Source organism: Podarcis filfolensis (assembly GCF_964270895.1).
Source record: "Podarcis filfolensis genome assembly, chromosome: 2".
Classification (NCBI taxonomy): domain Eukaryota; kingdom Metazoa; phylum Chordata; class Lepidosauria; order Squamata; family Lacertidae; genus Podarcis; species Podarcis filfolensis.
Window position 1 is genome coordinate 119415811 of NC_139605.1, and position 27509 is coordinate 119443319.

At 46.6% G+C, this 27509-nt stretch overlaps 1 protein-coding gene across 1 annotated transcript in view; it reads right to left on the reverse strand.

Annotated features, from left to right (window-relative positions):
• The window catches only part of FMNL3 (formin like 3), a 105802-nt gene that overhangs the window by 16359 nt on the left and 61934 nt on the right, over window positions 1-27509 (reverse strand). The window contains 17 exon segments of the mRNA XM_083599620.1: window positions 233-334; window positions 1657-1817; window positions 2579-2708; window positions 3253-3333; window positions 3752-3820; window positions 6778-7012; window positions 7386-7588; window positions 8741-8865; window positions 9277-9345; window positions 9443-9704; window positions 12323-12424; window positions 13690-13839; window positions 17809-17919; window positions 19881-19955; window positions 21196-21289; window positions 25419-25495; window positions 26181-26289. Of these exon segments, the coding sequence (XP_083455746.1) occupies window positions 233-334; window positions 1657-1817; window positions 2579-2708; window positions 3253-3333; window positions 3752-3820; window positions 6778-7012; window positions 7386-7588; window positions 8741-8865; window positions 9277-9345; window positions 9443-9704; window positions 12323-12424; window positions 13690-13839; window positions 17809-17919; window positions 19881-19955; window positions 21196-21289; window positions 25419-25495; window positions 26181-26289 (2155 nt within the window).

Sequence of the window (27509 nt, forward strand, 5' to 3'; positions counted from 1 at the left end):
GAGTTTAGCCCATCCATCATAGTCTATGTTATGTCCTAAATCAATAGCCTATTTTGTCATGGCCTCTTTTATGAATTCATCTTTTGTATTGCATTCTAATAAAAGATTGTACATTTTTGAAAGTGGTTTGAACTTACTTTCTATAATATCTGTTTGGAATTTCGATTTTTTTATCTTCAAATCCTAATTTTTTATCATCTTTAAGGCGACCTGGGTTCTCTCACACACATACCTTGTAGGATCGGATGAAGCGCGCAAAGACCGGGAAGAAAACGGACGGCGGTGTCGTCTTGGGGCTCTCGCCGAAATAGCGCACAACCGTGTTGTAGGCCTCCTGCCAACAAGAAAGCTGTGTGAACGGAGGCTGGCAGTGGCCCCGGCCTTACACTCAGTTTTACCATGGGAGAAGGATGCTGGCACAACAAGTTTGGGGTCAGAATGAAAATCTATGCAGAAAGAGACCTTTTGACACATGGCCTGCACGTACAGACCTGCTGGGTGTGATCCACTTTGCACATCAGACTGGCATAGTCACATGATGAAACTGATTCTTTAAAAGGCACACAAATCTGGTGTTCAGAGCGCATACAGATTCTGCTGTAGGGAATTTCATGGGGATTTTGTTTGGTCCACATTTTGTTTAAATAAGCCAACTTCACTGTGGCTCAAAAAAGTGCCAAAATGTGTATTAAAATGTAAAAAAAATCACATTTTAGTGTGAAATTGTGTAGAAAAATGTGTACTCTTAGGGTGAAAACATATGTTAAAAACATAATGCAAACCTTTGTGTTTTTCTGTAAAATTGCTGATTGAACAGGGCTGGAAACAGACTGGCAATGGGATGGTACACCAGAGCGTGTTGAATTTTTCAACTTCCAAAAATGAGGGGAGCTAAAAAGTTCTGACATGACTTAGGAATTCAAAGGATATTTTGGTTAAATTAATAAAATGTAGTTTTGCTTGGTAAGTAAAATGTGCATAAAACTGCATAGAAATCTTTAAAAATGATTGCCAAGTATTTGCAATTATATTATATATTAATATTAATATTTATTATTATTGGGCATTCCCTGACTTATTCAGATGGCAACATTAAAAATTATTTGGTTTTCCGAAAGCAGCTTATGCGCTTCTTCATCAAACGTAGACTTACCAAACTACATGTTGTCCTACCACAAAAATAACAGCAGATTTGAATTGCTCACAGCCAAAAGCATACTTTTAATACCCCTCAGTGAAGAAATTTGCAAAAAGTAAGTTTCACCCCGTAAAGCGACACGTCCTACGTGATGCACCCATGCCTGCTCTAAAGGAAGTTTGGCATGTAACTAACAAAATAGGAACTGCTTACATAACACACAAGCACAAATGCACCCTGGATCCCATTGCAAAAATCTGACACCAAGCAAGCACAAATTAGTCAAATTTGACGCAAGTACTACGTATGGAAATGTACACAGCCAGGCAGGTGGCAGGATTTCCATACGTGAATCTGGCATGCAGCTAGACAGACACAGTGTTGAACTATATGCCAGACCGGTGCATTTTAACATGCCACACAGCGCATAAAAGGATTTGCGCTCCAAATCCTGCACACATTTTAAGGAGCCCTCTCTGCTCACCCCCGAGCTACGTGCCTGCTCCTTCTCCACTCACCTCCGCAGTCTTAGCGTCTTTCTGTAGCCGGTCCAGCTTGCCCTCATTGGCGTTCAGGAAGCTGCGCAGGATGCTATGGTCACGCAAGCTGCACTCCCGCCGGATCAGCTCCATCCCACGCCCCAGCTCCTTTACATCCAGCAGCACGTTCTCCAGGGATACTGTGGTGGGACAGAAACCACTGGGTCAGCCCAGGAACCAGCTCAGATTGGGGAGCGTCAGTTTCACGGCTCGGAAAAGGCTAGAAGAGACGCACAGGCCTCAAGAGGGAGGCAGACAGATTCTAAGGTCAGGGATGGGGGACCTGTGGCCCTCTGGACGTTGATGGACCACAACTCCCTCATCCCTGACCTGTGGCGAAGCTGGGGAACTGCAAAACAGACCTGCTGTAAGCATCAATCAGGGCTTATCCACACTTAACTTTTGCCTTGCTCTTTCCAGGAACTGGTCCCCACTTTAAAGCTCTGTGTCCACCTCAGAGCTTTCTCTGTGATAACCCGCTCTTTAAACCAGGCATAGGCAAACTTGGCCCTCCAGATGTTTTGGGACTACAACTCCCATCATCCCTAGCTAACCAGACCAGTGGTCAGGGATGATGGGAATTGTAGTCTCAAAACATCTGGAGGGCCAAGTTTGCCCATGCCTGCTTTAAACAAATGACAATTTGGGCTTTCTGATTGAGCTTTGAAGACCGGGTTTTCATGGGGAAAGCTCTGGGGCAAAAAAACAGGGCGCTCAGCTTTAAAGTGCAGCCTGTGCCAGGAAAGTTATGTGTGGATAAGCACTCAATGTACATGCACTGTAAACATTCTACTTTCATGATGTCTGAAAGCGAGCGAGACGGAAGTAGCTACAGAGCGGACACCTCTGTGAGGTCTTGGCGCTGCCCCTTGAACAGGCTGGCGGTTGGAAGGGTCCCTACCTGCAGCTGCTTTCTCCACGAAGTGCAGTTCCTGCCAGAAGGTGCTCAGCTCGGGGTATTTCTCCTTCACCATCATGGCAATGAAGTGCAAGAGGGTTAGCTTCCGGTCTGTCGACTTGGTGTCCAACAGCTTTTGGGGTAGAGGTGGGGAAGAACAGAATGTCAAGGCACTGCTACAGCCATCTGCACATGCAGGTGCAAATTTGCATACGGGTGGGGGCATATGGGCACATGGAAGCAGATAATCAAATCTGCACAGTGTGCATTAATTGAAACATGGGAGGTGCTCACAAGGGGCGGGGAGAGCAAATGCGTGGACGCATGCAATCAAGCAAGAAATCAGACACATAGGTTTGTATGCAGGGCTGAGCAATTCTGCAAATTGGCGTCCGTGCATGGTTTGCTCCATGCATGTAACCGTGTGTCTGAGCAGAAGCACATACAGAAAACTCTGTGAAAGTTGCTGTGCTGTAGGGCAAGATAGGAATTTAAAAAACCGAGTTTGGGAATCTTGCAAGGTGGCACAAACAAACAGCTGCCGCCTGAACAGAAGGGCCATGTGGTGTAGCATGCGGGAACGGACACCATCTTCCTCCTAGGCACATTATCTGAGCACAGGGGTAAGGATGGATACCTTTGCATAAGCTTATGTGGCTCCTTTAGCCCCTCCTTACCAGATCAAGACTCTGCAGCTTAAAACCATAAACCGAACCACGTTTGCTGCTGTTCATGTAGTTGCCAAGGGCGAGGATGATCTGGGAGGGAGAAAACAGGTGTGTCACATAGATGCTTGACATGTCTGATATTTAAGTCATACAAGGGAGTCCCCAGCCAAATTATCCCGGGCCGCCTGTGCTTAATTTCACTGCTTTCATGGAGGCTATGACATTTAACCTGGAAGCCATCACTACCTAAATAGTGTAGGTAAATACACTATGCTCAGAGGCACTATTTGAACCCTTACTTTGCCTCCTGGCAAGTTACAGAATCAGAGTTGGAAGGAAGCTCAAATAGCCCAACACGTTTTTATGCAGGAAATCCTCTGCTACAGCAACATCCCTGATACAGCTGCCCTCTAGCCTCAAAATACTCTGCAAGCTAAACAGAAATAGTTGCCCCCCATCACACATTTGCTGTTTCTCTTGTAAGTACTTCCATATCAGCAGGACCCACCTCCAACATGCGTTTGAGCTTCTGTGAAGACTTGACAGATGCAGAGGCAGCAATGATTGCACTCAGTTGCTGTAGGAGGGCAAAAATAAAAAAGGATTATTATTGGTTTTGCTGCACCTCAACACTTTGTCAATGTAAAATCATGGAATTGTAGGGTTAGGATTGAAAGGGTCATCTGTTCCACTCTCTCCTGCAACAGAAGTTGAATAGAAGTTCCTTTCACACAGGGCGCTCTCAGACGGTTGCTCTTTTGAGGTGGGATGCAATCATATACCGTCAAATTCATCTTGGCAATGAAAATGCAATGGGAAGTCATGCTCAACAAACCTCCTTCGTCATCTAAATTTGACCTTTTTGTGATAAGGGAAAGGGAAAATGCACTGGGAAGTGTTGGGGAACACTTACTTGACGCAACGTCATCTAACCTCCCTGCAAACCAGCTCAGAATGAATGCTCATTTGATAGCCAACTTCATCTAATTTCCCCTCAAACTCTGCACAAACAAGTCAGGGATCAATGCTCAATAGACAGACTGCTTGGAAACAATATCAGTCTGGAAAGTGAGGGGGAGGGCAAGGAAATCTTGATAAACTGCCCTCCCTGTCTTTCATGGATTTACTGTGCTTTTGCAAGCAGAGCCCGTGCATGTACTACTTGTATGCACATGGGTTCTGTTTGCAAATAAAGACTTGGGAGTTGGGTGCAAAAACATGGTTCTCTCTCTCTCTCTCTCTCTATGTTCACTGTATGCTCTACTTGACTGCCTGGAAAGGACTGAAGGAAATGAAAAACGGTTCTGCTGCCAAGCCTGCAATCAAGTAATTATTATAGGCTAATGAAAAACCTGAAAGAAAGACAGATGAAGGATAAATACCACATTTTTCGTCCTATAGGGCGCACCTCGTTTTTTGGAGTGGGAAATGAATAAAAAAAAATTATCCCCCCCCCCAGCCGCGGCTGCCGCCCCAAGCCTTGCGCACACCTGCCCGAAGCACGGGACACCCTCCTGAGGGCTCCGCGTGCTTCGGGCTGCCACCCCAAGCCTCGCGCGCTCGGCGGGACCTCCCGCCGGGCGCGCAAGGCTTGCGGACACTCGCCGGGGCTGCAGGTTGCTGCCCACAAGCCTTGTGAGCCCGCGGGAACTCCCGCCGGGCTTGCAAGGCTTGCGGAGAGCTTCCTGAAGCCTGGAGAGCGAGAGGGGTCGGTGCGCACCGAAGCCTCTCGCTCTCCAGGCTTCAGCGAAAGCCTGCATTCGCCCCATAGGACGCACACACATTTCCCCTTCATTTTTGGAGGGGAAAAAGTGCGTCCTATGGGGCGAAAAATACGGTAGTTGTTTTGTTGTATTTTATCACTATCAACATCAATATTTCTTGTTAGTTGTCTTGGGTGCTTTAGTCAGAAAAGTGGGGTGTAAAACCAAGTTGTTTATTATTATTATTATTATTATTATTATTATTATTATTATTATTAATATTAATATCCCGCCCATCTGGCTGGGTTTCCCCAGCCACTCTGGGCGGCTTCCAATAAAACACTAAAATACAATAACCTATTAAACATTAAAAGCTTCCCTAAACAGGGCTGCCTTCAGACGTCTTCTAAAAGTTTGGTAGTTGTTTTTCTCTTTGACATCTGGTGGGAGGGCGTTCCACAGGGTGGGCGCCACTACCGAGAAGGCCTTCTGCCTGGTTCCCTGTAACTTGGCTTCTCGCAGCGAGGGAACCACCAGAAGGCCCTCGGCACGACCTCAGTCCTCTGGACTAAGTAAGAAGCAAAAGAAGCGAAAGCGAAAAACTGTGAGCGTAGAAACATAAGAAGAGCCCAGCAGGATCAGATCAAAGAGCCCAGCAGTCTGTTCTTACAGGGGTCAACCAGATGTGTCTTGCTCATATGCAGAACCTATGAACACCACATGAAAGCTTGTGCCAGCATGGAGAGGATAGGGCTTAGCATGTATGAATCAAGACAAGAGAAGGTATCACAAACCACAATGGTGGCAGGTAACAAAAATGGGTCAAGAGCATCTAGGGAGGCTTGTGAGCCAGACCATACAGCTCACCCATGCCTATCCCTACTAGCAACAGATCTCCATGGTTATTTCCCAACGCTTATCAAAACTGAGGATAGTGGAGCTGAATCGGAGACCTTGCACATGCAAAACAAGTGACCTACTAAAGAACTACCTGTGCCTACCTGTCCCTTGATGTTGCTGGGCAGCACAACAAGCAGAGCCATGCTGTTTGGCAAACACCCTTTGCTGCAGTGGCACAGCCAGGTGGCAAAGAATGTGAAATACGTCAAGTACCCTCCGACGAGACTGCTAGGTAATCTGAAGGTTATGCAATGATGCAATGGATGTTTGCACTTGCTAGCAAAATATTCACCGCCTGATTTCAAAGAATGTGCAGGTTTAATTGTTTTCAAGGGCAGCAGAAGTGTGTGTGTGTGTGTGTGTGTGTGTTTAACAAAGCTTTTGATCACCAATATATGTCTATCACAATAGACTAGTCTAGCCTCTTGGAGAAACTTAAAGCAGGAAGATCAGCCTGGAACTCCTACTGTCCAAACCTCTGTATGTCCCACCAGAATCAATGTGGCTTTCTCCCAAGGAAGTATGCTTGGGGCTGCAAACTTTCCAGTGAAGGAATGGGTTCCCAAAATCTAAAATCTGAGTGTGCAGTCAGTCTGAAACGGCCCCCAAAAACCTCATGCTAATGCACCCTTGGAGAAGGAAAAACGAGGATTTTGGGGCCCGTTTCAGACTGACTGCACAGTCAGATTTTAGATTTTGGGAACCCATTCCTTCACCAGCTGCATAAACAGCTAGAACTACTCTCTTGGTTTCTCCCTTTTTAGATATATGGAAAGGTAAAAGGGCACAGAGGTGACCAGACCATGACAGGGAACTTCATTCCCAGACTCCCCTCCTCTAGCTTCATAAATTAACCCTTCCTTTCCAAGAGCTGAGGACAGAGCCCAACGCGTTTGGGCTCCCACAGACAGAGGGGAGGCAAGTCTCGTACCGGCATGAGCATCTGGATGTTCTCACTGAAGTTGCCCAGGAAGGCCATGATGGCCATGCGCTGTGTCAGGCGCTCCACCTTGCTGAAGTGCAGCATAAAGCGGTCCTCGTCCGACAGCTCCTCCAGCGGCTTCCGCTCCTTCTCATACTGGCGCAGCAGCTTGACCTCGTTTTCCGTCGGCAGGAAGCGCATGAGGCACTCGACAAAGTCCACCGGAAGCGTCTTCAGGTCAAACCTGGAAGAGCAGCAGGAGGAAAAATGGCCCTGTGTCAGAAGGCAGCAGGAAGGGGGGCTGCTAAAGGAACTGGGCTGGGAGCGGGGAAGCCCAATGGAGCCCGTGGGGTGATGTGGCAAGAGTGTCAGGCTGGGGAACTGGAAGGCCAGGGTTCAACTCTTCACTTGGCTATGAAGTTCACTGGGTGAACTTTCTTGAGGTGGTCTCTCTCTCTCTCTGCCTAACCTACCTCATAGGGTTGTTGCAGAATAAAATATGCCAAGGGACAGCCACTTTGACCTCCTCAGAGAAAAGGTAGAATATAAACATAATAAATAAATGTATTTCAGGGGTGCTGTGGAAGGAAAAACTACACACACACACAGGTACCCACGTGTGAATGGCTTTGCAGATCTCCTCCGTGCTCCTCCCTGCTTTGCGCAAGGTGATGGCAAGGTTCTTGGCCCGGTTGGCTTCCAGCAGGGTGACCTTGTTGGCTGCCTTATGCGATGCCTTGTTCTTAGAGCAGAGGAGGTCAATGGCCGGGCCTTGGGCTTTGGTCTTAAAGAGCTCCTCAAACTTGTCTAGATCAAGGTCCTGGAAGAGGAAAGAGGATCCAAAGAGTTACCCATCCAGCCGGTAGGTAATTATGATACTAATGATAATAATAATGACAACAACGACATACATTCTGATTTCAAGCTGCTCATAATTTGCCTTTTCACTACTGGAGGAATTTCAAAGCCACTAACAGCATGTTATCAGATGCTTCAGTTTTGGGAGCCAGGGAGGGAACAGTGCATAGAGATCTGAACTTGGATTGGGGAGAACTAGGTTCAAATTCCTATTTAAGGATTGTTGTGAGTATAAAATGGTGGGGAGCGCAGTGAGCGTGTTGGAGGAACGGTGGGATATGTATGTGAAGAATCAGTACAAAGCAAAATAGAAGCCTGAAGTTGAAGAACTGGCTGGTTGGTTCCAATAATACATGAAATTCTCTCTCTCTTTCTCTCTCACAGAGAAAGTGAGAGAGTGAGCAATTTGGTCTTCGTTGCTTCTTTGGGGTTACCAGTCCCAAGAGGCAGAACTCCCCTATCAAAGGTCCCTTCCTTTGCTGCTCTCTTCTTTTCTGCCAATAGCACACTACACCTCCTGTCTCTATGATATTGTGTGTAGCTTCCCCCCATTCATCAGTTTCCCTGGCTCCTCCTTTCTTCACCTCCATTCATTCCCTCCTCCCCCATTGTTCTCATAGACTCCTGCTTTTCATGTCTCATAGCACTGCGCTCTTCTCCCTTATAGTACACAGGCACTGCTGATCTCAATCTCTCCTTATAGCCCCTTCCCTTGCCTTACTTCCCTCCCTCCTCTCCTCCTTTCCTGAAGCCTCATTCTCCACCAACCATTTTTTCACACTCATTATTTACACTGTGCATAGCCTACTCTATATTCTTCCTTCAAACTCCTTTCTTCTGGGCACACTCTCCCTTAGCTTCCCTATATCCCAGGGCCTCTTTTCAATTCTTGTGTGAGGCTCTGACGCCAGCCAAAGTGACAACTTTCCCTTCCCTCAAAGAGGCTGCACTACAAACTGTTCCGTTTCCCTCAGCAACTGAATGTTCTGTGCTGCTGCACTTGATAGGCTGATAAGGGTTTCACCTGCACATGTACAGTAGATACAAATACAACGGATTAAAAGTTTTAAAGAATGGTGCATACCATTCAGACTGACTTCCCCCTTTCCCTCACCTCCAAGATCTTTTCATCATCCAGCTCACTGAAGACTGTGCCGCTGATCTGGTTGGGCTTCAAGGCCGTCCAGTTAAAGACCGGCAAGCGGAATTTCGTCTTGATGGGTTTCTTAATCCGGATTGCTTGGGGGCACAGAGGAGAGAAAAAAGTATTATTTGTCCTCACAGGTGCAGAAGAGGTCAGGGCTCAGCTCAGCTCGGTCCCAATGGGCCACTGGGAGGAAGAGAATTGGGTTGGTTCTCCTGGCAAGTTTCTGTTCCCAGTTTTGGTTCACCTTCACGGACTTCTCTTAAGTCATGATCTGCTGACACACTTTCAAGCATACCATAAAGGCTGGTTACATGGTTTGTTTGGCTGTTGTTCTTTTTAGAGAGAGAACAAAGGTTCACAGGAAGATGAATACTGTACCCAGAACCATGTTCTGTGCTTTTACTCGTGAAATTACAGCACACATAGAGCAAGCACCCAGGGCCTTTCCTTGCTGTCCCTCTTTCCGTCTTGCAGGTGGATGGGTGGGAAGAGGCGAAACGTACCTGATAAGCCCATAGTGAGAATCACAGAGGGAGATGTCCCCGGAAGTGGTGGAGCTGGCGGACACTTATCTGTGAGAGAACAGGGGCGGAAAAATATATGTAGCAACAGTCGCCCTCTGTGCAACCGTGTGTGAGAAGATGGCAGGTTTCTTTCCTTTGGACTTACCCGGTAGCGGAGGAGGGGGTGGGGGGAGAGGCGGAGGAGGGGGCGGGGGTGGAGGGGCAGCCTCCATGGGAGGCAGGACCGGGAGGCGGAGGTCGTCTTCAGGGATGTCGCTGAAGTTGACCTCCGCCCCTGGAGGTGGCGGCAGCGGCAGGTGGTCTCCCCCTGTTGGGCGAGAGGTATAGTGGCGTCGGAAAGCCTCCTCCTTCTCCTTGATGATTCTGCGCAGGGTGTGGACCTGGTTGCTGGCACTTTCGTAGGTTTCCTGCCCCAGAAGAGACACATCAATAAGGCCTCCTCTTCCCACTCGCTGGAGGCCGTTCACAAGGCCAGATGCCTCTGGGTCTCAAAGGACCAAGGGACACATTATACGTTCAGCAGAATTAAGGGGCAGCGCTTATCCCCAGCTGCAGCACCTCTGGGAGCTGTGTGTGTGTGTACATATTTACACAAATTAACATTCTCCTCCACAGGGATAATTAACAGACATGTAGAAGTTGTGGGGTGTAACATAAGCAGTCAAGTACAACACTTCCTGTTTGCCCAGAGTGGACACACAGGGGGGTGTTACTCCAGCCAGGAGGACTTCCTGTCACACCTGGTCAGGAGCTTCCTCCCCCTGCGTGTGACCAGGTAGGTGGGCGTGACCCTGGGGGGAGACCCCATAAAAGGGGATGATCAGGGAGCCACCTTCCTCTTGATGCCACGCTTTTCTGATGCTATTTCTTCTCTTGGACTGCACTGCTGGGTCTCTGCCAGTACCACATGGGTCCATCCTTACAAGGATGTAAGCCACGCTGTAGCTGTAACTACAAGCTAAGGCCTGCCTTCAGGGATCCAACTGTGAACTGAATGTGAGTAAACTTCTTATTACTTTTGAAATAAGCTTCTTGTGTCTTTATTCTTTTTAGGAAGGATAAAAGGGGACTTACCAGGAACCAAACCCAATCTGAACAAAGCCAGATTGGATTGCTTAAGTAAAGGGAGTCAAACGAATCTACCAACTAACTTCCTGCTATATATTGCGGAATGCACTCTGCTGCTGACTGACAAGTACGAGTTAGGAAGGATACTATTAAATCAATATATCCTCTCCTAGTATCTACAACATTCCCACAGAAGTTACATGGGTTTTGCCTATTTTTCACCACTGTTGATTTTAATAATCTTTTGAATGTTTTTAAATACAGTATCTGTTTTTAACTGTTTCCCCACCCCTCAATGGATAATTTTAATGTTTTATTTATTTTGCAAACTGCTTAGAGGTTTTCTTAAAATCAAGTGGGATCTAAATTTTGTTTAAGATAAATAAATGGGACCAAAAAGGCTTGGCACGGAAATGGGGTCTAGACTAGCCTGACATATTTGTTTCCTATGAGCATGTCATGTTTCCCCCTGGGGGGCAGGGCGAGCGGGAAGCAGGAAGGGAGGGGAGAAGATGCAAATATGATGCCCTCCACCTGCAGCAAAATATGATCCAATAAAAAACTTTGCTTCTTAGTTCTGCTGATTGCACCAACTGCTCAGGGAACTGGGTCGATGCCAGCACTGCCCTGGACCCCTTAACAGAACAGTTGAGATTTATCTGCAGGAGAAGACCCACATCCTCACACAAGGGAGGAATGGGGCCAAAGCATGGACAGTCCACAGAAACCCAGCCAGCCCCAAGCAAGGGAATAGGGACCATTTGCCAGCTGTCCTGAGTGTCACATTGTCACTTTGACCTGTGAACTAGAGCCCCATTAAAAACCCACATAAGATAAGACTTAAGAAAGGATTGTTAGGAAAAATGCCCAGGTCCCAAACCAACAAGCATGCAAGAAAGAGCCGGGAAGGTAATGACTCAAGGAGGCGAGAATTGTGCCTCATCTCTACAGTGGAAAGACCCAAGGATGAACCCTGATGGGGCACGTTCTTGTAAATCAGGAGTCTGTCAAAGCTTCATTCTTCAGGGAACCTTTTCCACACAGACCTGCCAGGCAGGGAACGTGGCATGTCCGCTCGAGAAATCCTGTTCATGGGGAGCATGGCCTGCGCCCACTAGGCCTCACCATCATCCTGAATATCGTGTCTGAATAGAAAGTGTTCCCTGGCATACAGCAGTGCTCCCCCTGTAGGCAGGAGGACTGGGAATGGTGAGCCAACTATCGAGGAAGTCTGTCCATCGTTATGGAACTTTTCACTGAGAAGCGTCTGAGGAAGCATCCCAGGGAGGTTAGAAAAACCAGTGACTTAACCCAGACGATGGACAGGCCCCCATCTTCTTAGGAAAGCCTCCGCATCGCTTTTTCCTGGCCACCATAGCTGTCAACTTACAGATTTGAAAATAAGGGACCAGCAGCCAAAATAAGGGACCTGCAGCCTCACCTGTTCCAGGCACTCCAGTCTTCCTGTCCTCCTGCAGTCTGGTCAAACTCATGCTGGTAGCTTCGAGAACACTGTCCAACCAACTTTGTAACCAGACGTTCAACTGAATAGAATCTGAATCACGTGCACCACAAGGCCTATGCAGCCTCAACTTAAGATGGCTCCCCAGCCTGGCTTTGCACTGCAAAGTTTGCAGCAGCACGTGCAACAAAATGGCGTCCAGCATTCAAAAAACCCCTCAGCTTGCATTAACTAGCCACACACAAGGCATGCAAGCTCCACCCCCCAGTCGTTCTTAGACTTCTTATTGGGTGAGCAACACAGCCAAGCAACACAGTTGGAGCCTCCCTCCTCCCTGGCCAGCAGGGAGGGAGGGAGTGGAGCTGCTTCCTTTGAAATTTATGGGACAACATTTAAGGGACATCCATCAATAAGGGACAGCAGTGGGACATGGCGCTGGAATAAGGGACTGTCCCTTCAAATAAGGGACACTTGACAGCTATGCTAGCCACATACCTTGACAATCTCCAACTCCTTCTCCCGCTGTAGCAGCTGTTTCTCCAGCTCTGCCACCCGCATTATGTTTTCATTCTCCAGATCCAGAAGCTTTTCCGTCAACTGAATGGAAGAAAATAGGGAAGAAAATAGGAATGGTCAGAAAAGACGGTTCTGTTCTCATTATTCTGCTCAGATAACCATATGTCCAAAATCTCACGTGTGGAGCAGACTCGTGAGGCTTTTTAAACAAGTTGCTGGCCCTCATGGTTATAACAATGTTTTTGCAAATGTGCAGGCAGTTAAGCCTGACTGCACCTTCCCTTCCCAATGCCAGCTGGGGGATCTTCTTCAGCACAATGTACAATTAGCCTATTGCCCCAAGATGGTGGTGATGGTTGCTGGCTTATGGAGCTTTTAAAAGGATATTAGACAAATGAATGGAAGGTACACTCATTTCCCTCTGTTTTAGTATTTTAACTTGTATATTTTAAAGTAGGTTTGTATTTTTTCTTTTATTTTCTTGTTTTATCTTTTTTCAAAGCTCGCTGGGGGTTGTTGTTGTTGTTTTTACAACCAAGCTGTGTATAAATTTTACGAAATAAATTTAGCCATGAAAGCTAAATGGAACCAGTGGCGTAGCGTGGGTTGTCAGCACCCGGGGCAAGGCAAGTGATTTGTGCCCCCTAACCCGTGGATTTGAGCCCCCTAACCCATGGATTTGCGCCCCCTAACCCTAACCCCCAGATGTTGCGCCCAGTGCGGCCGGCACCCCCTGCACCCCCCCACGCTACGCCACTGCATGGAACATCCATGTTTGGAAGAAGTATATTACTGAGTACCAAACGTTGGAGGGGTAAACCATGGTGGAGAGCAGTTGCCTTCAAGCCCTGCTTTGGGGCTTCCCAGAGGCATCTGATCAGTCATTGTTGGAAAAAGGGTTCTGGACTAGATGGAACCATCTATCAGGACTCTTCCCTAAATGGCCTTGGCCCTGCCTACCTGAAGGAGTATCTCTACCCCCATCGTTCAGCCCGGACACTGAGGTCCAGCTCCAAGGGCCTTCTGGCGGTTCCCTCACTGTGGGAAGTGAAGTTACAAGGAACCAGGCAGAGGGCCTTCTCAGTAGTGGCACCCACTCTGTGGAATGCCCTCCCATCAGATGTCAAGGAGATGAATAACTATATAACCTTTAGAAGACACCTGAAGGCAGCCCTGTATTAGGAAGTTTTTAATGTTTGATGTTTTATTATGTTTTTATATTTTGCTGGAAGCTGCCCAGAGTGGCTGGGGAAACCCAGTCAGATGGGTGGCATATAAATATTGTTGTTATTGTTGTTAATTCCTATGTTCTTCTGGTGAACTAAAGGGGGGTATCTGTAACCTACATGTGATAAATGTTCTTCCAACTCCTCCACTTTCTCCAACGCTACGTTCTTGGTCTCGGCATCCTCCAGCAGCCCTCCGACATCAAATACGTTGTCCAGGTAAGCCTGGATCTGCACCTGCAACTTTTCGCTTTCCGTGTGTCTCGACTTCTGTGGAAAGAAACGAAAATCCAACACAAGAGGAAGAAAACTGCATGAAGCCAGTGAGCAAGGGGAAATTATCTTAAAGGGAACAGTGTGTGATGGCACTGAGTCTCTCCCAAAAGCTACAACCGAACAGTGAGGAGCATCTCATGATACATTCCCACAGGATGTTTTCCACGCTCCTAGTTCATCTGATAGTACATACCTGGAAGCACTGGAGGCAGCCCCAATGATAAAGTGAGTCTGATGTCAACCCTGGTATGTCAAAGCTGGTATGTGACGAAATGCCAAGATTAATTAGGCCTCTGGAGAGCACTTTGGCTTATGGAATCCTGGAAACTGCAGTTGGGAGATCCCTAGACCCCCTCCACAGAACACAATTCCCAGAGATCCCTTGAAAGGAGGAATGACGAGTAAGTGAGATTAAGTTTGAGGGCCACTTATGCCATTGGAGGTGTCTGGAACTAGCACTTGTCTTACTTCACAGCCATGCCTTCACTGGCCTCCTCAGAAGGGTGTTTTCATCCCTCCCTGCTAGATGGCTAGAACTATATATAAAAGGATGTCACATAGAGGAGGGAGAAAGGTTGTTTTCTGCTGCTCCAGAGAAGCGGACACGGAGCAATGGTTCCAAACTACAAGAAAGAAGATTCCACCTAAACATTAGGAAGAACTTCCTGACAGTAAGAGCTGTTCGACAGTGGAATTTGCTGCCAAGGAGTGTGGTGGAGTCTCCTTCTTTGGAGGTCTTTAAGCAGAGGCTTGACAACCATATGTCAGGAGTGCTCTGATGGTGTTTCCTGCTTGGCAGGGGGTTGGACTCGATGGCCCTTGTGGTCTCTTCCAACTCTATGATTCTATGATTCTATGAACTCTTCCCTGAATGGCTCTTCAGTTCCCAAGTTCTTTAATATGCCTCTGAAGAGGTCTGTCCTTTTGTACCACTACACTTCTCTATTCTGCCGTTTCGTTCCTGTTATTGATTTGGTGCCTGTTTCCCTTGAACGAGCAATGACCTTGGTTCCGAGAACAAGACTTGGTCTCCTAATGTCTGTTTTGGTTTTGATTCAGCTGAAACCAAGGCTAGAAACTGACATCAAACCGGGATTTCCACCCAGCCCTTGCACCCAACTCCACTGTTCTGCATCCTGCCATTATCTTTAATAATCAGGAGAGGAATGGTGCTATATATCCAAACCCGCCTTCTGCCCAATTTCTTGCCCAACTGGAAATTATTTTGGCCTTTTAAAAAGATGTTCAGCTTTGTTGTCTATTTTCATGTGAGGGTGGCCAGTCTTTCTTTTCAATAACAAGGAATTTATTTAATGCTGGGGCTTGAGAAGTTTAATTCTTTTGGTATTCCGTCCCCCGCCCAACTGCCTTGCAAAGGATTTGCTTCCGGTTCCATCAGTCACTTGCTAAGGAGTGCTTTTGCTGGAATCGATGACTATTCCACAGCAAAGTATATCACAGCCCTTAACTGGAAGGTTTAAACTAACAGTAGGGTCCTCTTTGCCTGATGAGGTTGTTAAGTGCATTGGCTGCCATCACAGCAGACATAAACAGACCACCAGACTGCAAACAAGTATCTTGGCAACTCAAACGAAGGGAAAGGGAGGAGGAAGGCAAAAGTTAATGTTGGTTTTAGAGGAGCTGGAGACAACTTGAAAGAGGCATCACTTTCCATGGGATCCCCTTTATTTTCTAGTCCCATAACTGTCTTTGGTCAAGTAGGTTCTGTATGTTTTTGAAACAATTCAAGCCCCAGGGAACCTGTTTACCAGAGACAATGGTGAGACATGTACACATTACAAGCAGAAACCCATCCCTACCCCAAGCTGCCTCTCTGAAAAGAGACCAGTCCATCTCCAACTGAAGCCATAGTGCTCAAAGATAGCACAAGGAACCAAATGTGTGTTGATTAAGGCAGTGTTTCCCAACCTTGGGTCTCGAGCTGTTTTTGGACTACAACTCCCATCATCCCTAGCTAGCAAGACCAGTGGTCAGGGATCATGGGAACTGTAGTCCAAAAACAGCTGGAGACCCAAGGTTGGGAAACACTGGATTAAGGGAAACTCCCCTAAGCATGTTTGTGAAGAGGGAAGTTTCTGTGGTTTTTTAACAGATAATTTTTTCAGGAAATGTGAAGCAGGCATTTCATAAGAGTGCTTCCATACTGAAAATGTTGTGATATTACAAATAGGTAATTGACAACTGTTTGGGGTTTGTTTGTTTTTAATCTTACCAAATTTCCCCTGGATTTTCCTCACGAATGCATAAGGAGCAACAATCTCACAACAAACACCCGTCTGGAAGCACCCTCAGTTCCAGGCTATCTTTATCTGCCTCTGATGAAGTGGATTCTGGACCTCAAACATTTATGCCACTATAAATTTGATAGTCTTGAAGAGGTGCTACTGGACTCTTAATTGCTTTTGCTACAACAGGCTAGCAAGACTAACTCTGTATTTTGGAGCAAAGGCTCCAAAAGATACTCTAAATGAAGGCTACTTTCCAATAAGAGCACATTATGCTGCCTTTCTGTCAATCTGTCTCTCTCTCACACAAACATCCTGCCTGGACACAGTTCACCTCTAGTTGAAAACACCTCTATTAAAAGGATGAGCAGCTGTTTTTTCTTGTTGATCTTTGGTACTGATCACATTGGTTGTTGTTTTTTGGCCTTGATTGCCTGTTAGTGCATAAATATTGTGCCAACAACCATAACTGTAAGCCTAGAGGGCATTTTGTTCCCCTCAAAAGGTAACTTCCGTGCACCAGGAGAAAAAGGAAATGAAGAAAAATCTGTGAACAAGACTGCAGTGTAACACAACCATGTTTTTCATGAGGACCAGCACGGTGTGTGATTCAAACCTCAAAGCGATTTTGCTTCAAGGATTTGGCACAACGACTTCTAGGAGGAACAACATTACTTCTAAATCACTATCAAAACTTGTCTAAGCTCAGGGAAAATGCAGGAATCTTGCTTGCATTAAGCGCCTATGGATTTAGGGGTCAAGTGTGAGTAGATGCCACCTTTCTGTGATTTTATCTATTAATTCCTCCTCTCCCATGCAGGTGTCCCTGACTGATGGATCTGAGCAAGCCATCCTGCCCAGACTCATATGGTCACAAGTTGTTCTGAGAAATTTCAGCCATTAATTAGCTCTAACACCCTGGTAGAGTTTAACTTAAAATCAATGGACCTAAACAAAGATGAAGAGACCATACATGAATATGAAAATTTAATGATTCATGTGTCAGATCACATGACTATTAAGCTCACAACCCCAGTCACGGAAAAATCTGGTGAGGAAAAATGCAAACCATGAATGTTTATCTTTAAAGGGACAGGTTAGAACTAGATATCACCACTATAGAGACTCTGGTGTGCAGAGACTGCCGGAGGAATACTTTAAATTGAAACACCAATTACATCTCTTAATTGGCAGGAAGAACAAGTTATTCACTGAAAAACAATGGGAACGTTGAAGCCAAGCAACTGTAGCTAACAATTCTGGCATTAGTTTCTGGAGTCCTTGACGAGAGACCCTCCATGACTAACACCGTCCCATCTCAGACATGGTACAAATACTATTTAAAAGTATTCTGTGATGAGAGGGTGGGCTCTGTGGAGCCTCAGGAGTTTACTATAGAGGAGCTCTCAGAATGGGCACCAGTCACAACAAAAAAAGTTAGACTTCTTATTGCCTCAAATCTAGGAAAGCCCAGGTCCTGATGCAATTCCACCAGAGTTACTTAAAGTAGGTGCCGCTTTGCAGATATCAAACTGAGCATGCAGGCGCCAAAAGGGCAGGAGCCAGCAGCACATGCAACTATAAAAGGTTCAGATCTAGCTGAACAACCCCATTACCCATCTTTGTCAGGCATTTGGCCTATTCTTGGAAAAAGTCTGACCGGGACTAGGTTCTATCAGCTGTACCTAGATTGGCTTGTGAAGAGACTGGGTGTTACCTGTAAGAACTCTTCCAGACCTAGTTTGGTGAACTCATATTGTAGGTGCACACGGAAGTTCATGTCCTCAACAGAGTGCACCACGATGTTGATGAACTGCATACAGGCCACCTGAAAAACACATTGAGAGAGGGCAGCTGGCATTATGGCGCACAACTTCAATTTGTCATTCCCCTGTGGTTTTGTCTAGAGTGCCAGGGTCTTCCCCAACACGTTGTCCTCCAGATACTGCTGGACTAAAAAAAAATACCCCATTATACTGGCTGTTGGCCATACTGGTTTGAGGCCTGATGGGAGATGGGAGTCCAAGATCATCTGGAATACACCATGTTGCAGAAGCCTGGTCTAGATGTTCCACCGATATAGGATCAAATGTTTAAAAAGCCTACGTTCCAGGACACCACAGTTGGGGAATGCACCTGTGAAAAGTCCCACCATCAATCCATTTGCTGGGAAGGAGAAGGAATGAAGAGGCAAGAGCCAGACCTAGGTCTGCAAAGGCACTGAGAGAGGGCAATAGGCAGAAGACCTTTAAAATACATGATGGCCCACCAGGTGGAAGCACTTGGGAAAGGCAGATGGGAACATCTGTTACTGTTTTGCACTGTAAACCATGCAGCTTGCACTGTAAACTATAAACCATTTAGGAGTTGTTTTGTTGTTGATTAATAGGTATTAAATCAATCAATAAAAATATATTGACTGTGTGCAAGAACACTGCCAAAGTCTTTGACACGGTAGCTGGAGAGTAGAACAGGGATGAAGAAGCAGAAACACACTTTCTAAATTGTTCTGTAATATAAATTGGATTGGGGGGGAACAATCCCTACCCCATAGAAGAGGTAGGTACCCGGCAACCTGCTGTCCATACGCAGACTCTACCAATCCAATCCACAGTGTAAAATGGGAATGCCTGCACAGATGGGGAAGGCCTCTGGGGTTGAGATCCCTGCACCTCAGCTACCATGATTTTTGGGAGGAGCTTTGCATAATTAAGAGGAGGGAGTTCAGCTCAGCGGCAGAAATTCACTTTTCATGCCGTGGGTTCGGTCTCCAGCATGTCCAGTTTTTAAAAAAGGATCAGGGGTCAGGTGATGGAAAAGACCTCTGCCCACGATTCTGGAGAGCGGCTGCCAGTTGGGGTGGACCAATAGAAAAGCATCTTCCTATGTTGCTTCCTAAAATTCAATTGGCTAGCATGCGGATGCAGTGTGCTTTAATACTGGGGTTTTGCAGCTCTATGTTGGAACATGGTAATTAGAAATATAGGGAACTGTGTTATGCAGGTGGCGATCATTTTAGGCAAGTCCAATTGGCATGTGATCGCTGACACATGGGTCCTTTGGACCTGGAAGAGGGCAGATCTGGGGCATAAAGGGGTATAATGGAGTGGGTCGCACTTATGTGTGCTCCACCAATGTGTGGAGGGGCCTGGAATGGAACCCCTGTGCAAAATGCTTGCCACCCGTACTGCGTCAGAACACTGGTCCATGTTGATGCAAAATAAGAATGGATAAATATGAAGAAATCTGGAACGAATATTTAAGTGATAAGGCAGATAGTGGTGGAAAGTAGTGGGAGGAGAGAGAGGTGGGGAAATATTGTTTAAAAAGGTGTAGTCATAGGTATATCAGTGTATTCAAATCTGAATTATCAAATTGTGTTATTATTGTTATTAAGGTTTTTGTTGTATGTGTCTTTTGTGGTTGTATGTGTCTTTTGTTTGTATCAAAAAAATGATTAAATAGTTTTTTTTAAAAAAAGAACATTGGTCCATCTATTATCCACAGCAGGGGTGGAGAAGATACTGGTGGCTCTGTCCAGCTTTCAGAACTCTTCTTGGGCCACATTCTGTTGGCCACATCCCCCACTGGCCCAAGTGTTTATGCCTGGCTGGAATGTGTCCTTGCCCACAGCACGGTCAGTGACAGCATGTATATAATCTTGCATTTAAGAGACACTGTATATACCACAACCTGCCCTTCGCATCAGATTGTGGGAGCTGCTGGCATAAACAGAAAAGCGACTTGTGCTTTTATGCAACTCAGGGCACCAGGGCATTTGCTCCTTACCATGAAGTCAATATTGCTGTCCTCGTTGCGGAAATACTCCATCAGCTTCTCAAAGCGGTGCTGCTCTTTGCAAACCTGAGAAGCAGAGAGCACAGCAGGGTCTGAAGGGTGCTTTAGTACTGGTGAGCCAGCCAAATACAGACTGTTCCCGGTATGCAGTCTTTGTAGACTTCTCCATAAGTACCCCTTCACGTAGCTATTCATCCCTTCTACCAGATTCACATGCACATTCCGATATTCTCAAGCACATTCCTGTATTCATTCCTTTACCCAGCCTCACATCAGCAGCCCGTGCAGGAGGAACAAGCAGCTCTGCTTGAATCCCTTGGCAGAGAGAGCATTGGCTCCTTCTCCTTCTACCCTGCATATGTAGGCTCCACCTATTTTTAAATTTTAATTTTGGATTTAGAATTCCCTGCCTTTGATGGATGTTTCAAGGGGGCAAACAGCAGAATAAAACAATTAATAATGCTAATAATAATCATTTAAGAAAGCAGGATCCATTAAGACAAAATACACAAAAAAGTGGGGAGGAGAAGATGCCACAAAAAGGCAGATCAGATGATATTAAAAGCCTAAGCAAACAGGACAGGCTTTGCTTGGCACTTAAAAGACGGTGCCAGGCTCACACACGTAGGGAAGGAATTCCATAATGTGGGTGAGGAGGCCTGGTGTCCACCTGTCTAACCTCAGACACTGAGGGTGTCGAGAGAAGAACCTTCAATCAACTTCATCTCAAATGAAAGGCTAGAGGGGTTTATGCCATCCAAAAACAGGACTGGTGGGCTTTCAAGCACAGTTATGGTGTGGAGTGGAGCTACCTGTGTAGAGGCCCACTCCTGAGCTCAGGAAGGCAGAGGTAAACAGGTACCAAGGTGTGCTGGTATTGTCGTTTGCTCGTAAGTGGCACTAACACATGGGCTCTGATTTGGGATCAAAAGTTGGCCACTGCTACTCTAGCCATTTATGCTACGCGACTTTTCCTCCACCTCCCTCCCTCAACTTGCGTATCTGTCTGTCCATTTGTCCTTGTGCGCACAACTTTTTACTAAATTGTCCCCACTCCCACGCACACCCCTCTAGCCGTTCATTGCTATGTTCCTGCATCTATTTCCCTCATCTTGCCTTCCCTTCCTCTTCCAAGTTTCATATCTCTCCCAGGTATGGGGAACCTGTGGTGTTCTGATGTTGCTGGGACTCCAACTCCCATCAGCCCCAGCTATCATGGCCAATGATCAGGGGTCATGGGAGCTCAAGAATAACTGCAGGTTCCCTGTTGCTGATTTCCCCCAGGGTGCTGTAGGTTAGTCCTCACCTCCTTGAAATTCTCAAAAGCAGCCAAAATGATCTCATGGCCGCCACGCACCAGACAAACAGCTGCCAGCAGTTCTAACACCAGGGCTTTTGTCCTGGAGAGAAAAGAGAGAAGCAAGGATGTGCCACCAACCAGAAAGAAAAGCAATGTCACCTTGCTGGTGACGCAGAATATATCCCACAATGATAACAGCATCCCTCGGATGCAACTGCTGCAGAGGCATGCAGCAGGAGCAGCCAACGTAGTGACCACCAGGTGTCGTTGGACTACAACTCCCATAATCTCCAACCACAGGTCATGCTGGCTGGGGCTGGTGGGAACTGAAGTCCAAGAACACCCGCAGGGTACCAAACTGGCTACCCCTATCATTCAAAGTTGAGGCTTTCCTGTTAGGGGGCATTGCTTCCAACAAGCCGCTGTCTATTCCAGTTTTGCAACACAGGTGTAGGTTTTGTGATCAGCAGGTGTCCCTCATTGTTCAGCTTTGCCCCTGCTCCTGGTGCAGTTTGATCATTTCTGGTTTCCAGCTGAACACATCCATTGGTGCGGCAACTAATGCTAGGTAAAACGGAGGGGTTCCCCTCTAGGGATGCAGGGGCAAAGTGACTCCACATATATCTGGCATCATGGGCAGAGCCAGGATTTATTTTACGGGGAGCAGGCTTTATGTCAGGGGGGCAGAACCGAGTTATCTGTGATGCAATTGGTCAGTCAGTTAAGTATTTTACGCCCATGTCTGGCATGATCCTGCCACTTTAACAGCAGCTTTCAAGTGAAAAAAGAGCTTGTTTTCCTTTGTATCTCTCACCTTACCAATTAAAGGGCAGCTTGCAGAACTTTATCTGAACAACAGTGTACAGTGGTACCTCGGGTTACACACACTTCAGGTTACATACACTTCGGGTTACAGACTCCGCTAACCCAGAAATAGTACTTCAGGTTAAGAATTTTGCTTCAGGATGAGAACAGAAATCATGCTCCGGCGGCGCGGCAGCAGCAGCAGCAGGAGCCTCCACTAGCTAAAGTGGTGCTTCAGGTTAAGAACAGTTTCAGGTTAAGAATGGACCTCCGGAACGAATTAAGTACTTAACCCGAGGTACCACTGTATCTGGTTTGCTCCTCAGGCCCCACTGCCTTCTTGGCTAAGCAGTGCTTCCCACTGGTTTTCATGCAAACTATACCTGCTGAAATTCCATCTTCTACACAATTATTAAAGGTGCAGTTATTAAAAGGTACCTTCTCTCTCACTTTGCCCAGATGGGTGACACTGGCTGACTTTGATGGCCATTACTTTGCACACAGAAGGTGCCAGGTTCAATGCCTGGTGTCTCCTGGCAGGACTGAGGAAAGACTCCTGCCCGAAACCTGCCAGCCAGTGTCAGCAGTACTGAGCTAGATGCACCAATGTTCTGATTTGGCATAAGCCACTTTCTGTCGTAAAAAAAAAACTGGTGTCTCTTTTAATTTCTGGAGAGCTGAGATGGTGTAGTGGTATACAAAAATGTGTTGTATTCAGGGGAAATTGTTCGCAAAAGTGTGCATGTTCGGCAAAATTGCATGCAAACGTGTACATAGGGGGGGAAATGCACACTAAAATCCTGATGAAGTATTGTGAAGGCTTTAAAAAAAAACCCAAGTCTCCTTGGCTGCTATCAAATACAGAACACTGGGCAAGATTGGTCATTAGACTGAGCCCAGCAGGGAGTTTCCTAACCGAGATGCGTTTTCAAATGCTGAATTAATATTGTTAGGGCAAGGGGAGGCAATAAAAAAAGTGCAAACTTATAACGTCTATGCAAGAAGAAGAAATATTGTATATAAATTATATTTTGCAGTTCATATTGTAAACATTACTTTGCAGAGCATACCAAAAGACCCCCCAGGGACATGGTTCACTCATGAGCTTGCTTCCCTCTGTATATGTGCCCATTCATCATATAGTGCCAGGACGGGATATGTGATAAGCCAACACAAGATGTAAACCAGCAACGTTGCAATGGAAGGCCTGGAACCGCAGATGATCAATGCACTTTATATCAACAACATGGCCCAGACAGTTTTTCTGGCTGTGCACAGAGATTTCGGTTAGGCCAAACAATATGAGGAAACAGGGGAAAGTAGTCCAAGTGCACATCTGTTCTGCAAATTAAAACCTGCTCGAAATCAGTTTCACTAGCTGGAGGCAGGCCATTGTTTCGTTTTGTTTTTCAGAGCCGATGGCAGTTTGAAGGAGGGATGGCTGCTAATAGCGTGTGAACTCATTCCACTTCCATGTTGGCTAAACAGGTTTTGCAGGGTTTCATGAAGCAATTCAAAAAACTGCAAAACGTGTTTGACCAGAGGCAATATATGGAGGGATCCATGGTATCATACAAACATGCACACACCACGGACCCCTCCAGACATCCTTTTTATTGTGCATCTGTTATGATTTGTGCTCATGTTGGTCTTGGGGCAGTTATACACGATCCTGTTTTCCATACTGTTTGTGCCAGCTGTCAGGGAACTGCCATCGGCTCAGGGGCGAGAGGGGAAAAGCCGGATGGATTACAGAGAGCCCCCAAAGATCGTGGGAAGCAGCACCTCCTCAGCGGAGGAGAGTAACCACGCCTCCAGCGGAGAGGAGCTGCAGGGCTCGGGGGAGGTGAGGCAGTGCCAGGACACCTTGCCTGAGCAAAGCGGGGAGGAGAGAGGTCCTCTGTTACCCACGCCCTCCTTGCGCAGTAGGCTTCTGCGCAGAGAGGGGAAGTGCAGACTGGGCGTCAAGAAGCTACTCTGCTGGGGAAGGTTTAAGGACCGCCCATTCTCAGATTCTGCCAGTGAATGAGGGAGCCACGGAATAGTGGCGCTCTGCATGGTGAAGGTTTTTTTTGGCACCAATAACAAGGCTTTACAGCCGACCAGGAGGGATTTGCCTGATTGCTCTCGAGCAACCTCTTGGTACCCTTATACCAGCGAACGTTTAAGGGTGGCTATACTGCTTCCTTTCCAATCAGTGCATGTCCCCTAATTTCCTGCTGAAATCCTGTAACATTTCATAACACAAATGTTCTCTTTCTTAGAGGACCCCCACTTTTGTCACACTGCAGTGTAAGAGTGTGGGGCAATAACACTGGGGAAGCATCAGAGGACATCTAAAAGGGCGGAATGATGTGTGGATGATCCAGTATAAATCTAGCCCTGGTGCACTAGTACTGCATCAATGACATGCAAAAACAAATATCAATCTGTGTGGAGGGCCTCATGGAATGTGATGGTTCTCTCAAGTCACTTTCAGCTCACTTAAGAACAAGTGTCTGTCTCCAGCTGTCAGGGACCAGAAGGATGCTGACTCGTGTGCACCAGGGGAAGGGATTTGTGGGAGAGCAGTGATTTGTGGGGACCTCTACTTGCCAGGAGACAAGAGGCAGAGGCAGCTTCTGTTGTCTCACCACCAAACCCCTGGCTCTGAGCCTTCTTCCCCTGCGGGTTTCTCCTCTGTGCCCAGCCAGTCCATGACAGCTTCAGAGCTGGAGGTTGGGGGCTTCGCCACCCGCTCCCGCACCACTGTCCAGGCACCGAACCGGGGGGGGGGGAGATCCATAAAAAGGTGAGGGGGGAGTGGTTCCCTGTTGCTGCAGCTGCTCTGTAGAGCGCAGAGCTGTGAACAGCAGCTTAGACGCTAGACTGGTATGTGTAAGTATTCAGAGTCCTAGAAACTATTCTCAGCGTCCACTTTTGTCAGTGAAGAGTTAACTCAGTGGCGTAGCGTGGGGGGTGCAGGGGGGGCCGGCCGCACCGGGCGCAACATCTGGGGGTTAGGGTTAGGGGGCGCAAATCCACGGGTTAGGGGGCACAAATCCATGGGTTAGGGGGTGCAAATTACTTGCCTTGCCCCGGGTGCTGACAACCCATGCTACGCCACTGAGTTAACTATCTGCCGTGTGCTTTCCTTTGGCTGAGGAGTACCTGTGACACCAGCTTTGACTTCTTTGTGAAGAGTTTTGAAGGCAGCAGTTCTCTGTGGATGTGAAATTCTTAGTCCCATTACACAACTAAAACCCCTTACTGGTAGGAGAAGCCCAAGAGACAGCTGAAGAGACTCGACACTGGTTGTAAGGCAAGCAGGACCTGGCATTTTTAAACACACTAAGAGCCAAACAAAGGGAGCCACATTAGTCCACCTATAGAGGGTAAGTTATCCACGTTTCCACAGGGCGCACCTGAACACCCAGTCGCCTTACCTGGGGTTCTTATTGTTCAAGCTGAGGGCAATCTCATTGACAGCGTGAGGATGAGACATGACCAAATTGAATCCATACTGACAGGCAAAAAGGGGAAGAAATGCATAGAAGTATTAGGAGTAGAAAGAACCAGTGAAACCTCAGCGAAACTGTTGATTTAGCAGCCCAGGCACAGTGTGGGGTGGAGTCATTATATAGTGCAAATCATCTAGGAAACTGGCATTACTAAAAATAAATAAATGATGTGTTTTCAAAGGAATATCACACATCGCACAATAACAAAGGGGTTCATGCCTCCCTCCTGCCCCTCAAAAATGTTCTTTTGGCTCAGATTTATTGCACACACATACACATCTTATGTGTCCAATCGTCTGCACTTGTTTCCAACTTCCGCAACCCATCCCAGGCCCCTTAGATGGAGCCAGGCTACAAGTGTAAATAAATAAGTTTTGATTTATTTTACTCTGCTAGGGTAGAATTCAGTTTTCCTCACTCATGAAATGTTACACACACACACACATGTCTTATGTGTCCAATCATCTGCACTTGTTTCCAACTCCCACAACCCATCCCAGGCCCTTTAGATAGAGCCAGGCTACAAATGTAAATAAATAAGTACAAGCACACATTTTTATTTATTTTACTCTGCTAGGGTAGAATTCAGTTTTCCCCACTCATGAAATGTTGGGTTTAGACTTGCAGCCCACAGGCATCCCTGATCCTAGCTAGAGGCAGGCAATAGAACGGTTCTGCCAGCATTACCTGGTAGTTCATAATGGCTCGTAAGCACAGGATGCAAACGTGGACGTCATCCTTCTGGCTAACCAGCCGTGAGTTCTTCAGGGCTTTCCTGCTGGGAAGGGTGGTGTATCTGGCAAAAAGAGAGTCCTACATTTAGCACACACACACACACACACACACACACACAGAAAAAGCAGTGAGGCTCAAAAAAATGCTTGCCCCATGCCAGTGATGAGGTCACGGCCGCAGCTAAGAACAGGAAGGGAGAGCTGTAATTAGAACCACCAGCTTCTGTCAGAAGGTTTGCCCAAGATGTGGGTTTCTCGCTGGCAAAAGGAAGGCTGAATGGCTACCGCTCATTTGGAGTCTAAGATCAACTCAGGGGTTTTGCTAATCTACTTAAAAGCTAAGTTCCAGGAGACCACCGTTGTCGGTTTTAGCTTTCAACACATGCACAAACACCCCTCAAGAGATAGGGCATTCAGCTTTTATTTGCTGAAACAAGGAGAAATTAAAGTCATGCTGCTTAAAAAAAAAATTATACAGTTCCCAAAAACTTGAAGCAAAAATATTGTAAATACACTGGGGATTAAAATGGGGTTTTCCAAAAGGAATAAAGAAGTTTCTTGTCAAAAATCTGGAATACTCTCTAGGTGTTTGAGACACAGAAAGAACACAAGGGCCGAAAAGCTCAATGATGAAGGAGGAAAACTATGTTTGGCCTGATTTGAGCCTTTGGCTGAGTTTGGGGCTCAGCATATATATCGGCCATGTCTCTCCAGGACAGTATGGGGAGACACTGATCCCTTTGCAGCCATGACCCTCATCCAAGACGGAGTTCCCACAGGTATTATGCAGATTCGCCCACCTATGCTAAAAATGTCTGAACTCATGAGCTCCCAATTTTTAAAGACATGAGTTGGAAAGGGAACTAGATGACCAAACTAAGTAAGAAAAGGAGTCCACCAGCTCATGGGTACCATTTAGGCATCCTGTCTTCTGATTCCCTGGAGTACCCTCTAAAATTGGTTTAATATTTCTTAGGCTAGAGGCAAAGAGTAGGGAAAGATACAAAAAAGGCATTGTTTCAACATGTTCTGTTTCTTATCTTGGTCAACTATGTTTTGCAGGATTTGGGTAAACACAAAGGCCTCCCAAACCTATTTAACCAGACAAAATAGCAGGATGAATGTATATATCACAAACAGCAATACTTCTTTCAAACCACCCATCACTCTTTGAAGGGGAAAAATGATAATAATCTTTCAGCAGCCCTTGTTGCTCAATAGATGTCTCAATGTGTAAACTGCTTTGAGGTTGTGGATGGGTGCTCGTTTGTTTTTACAATCA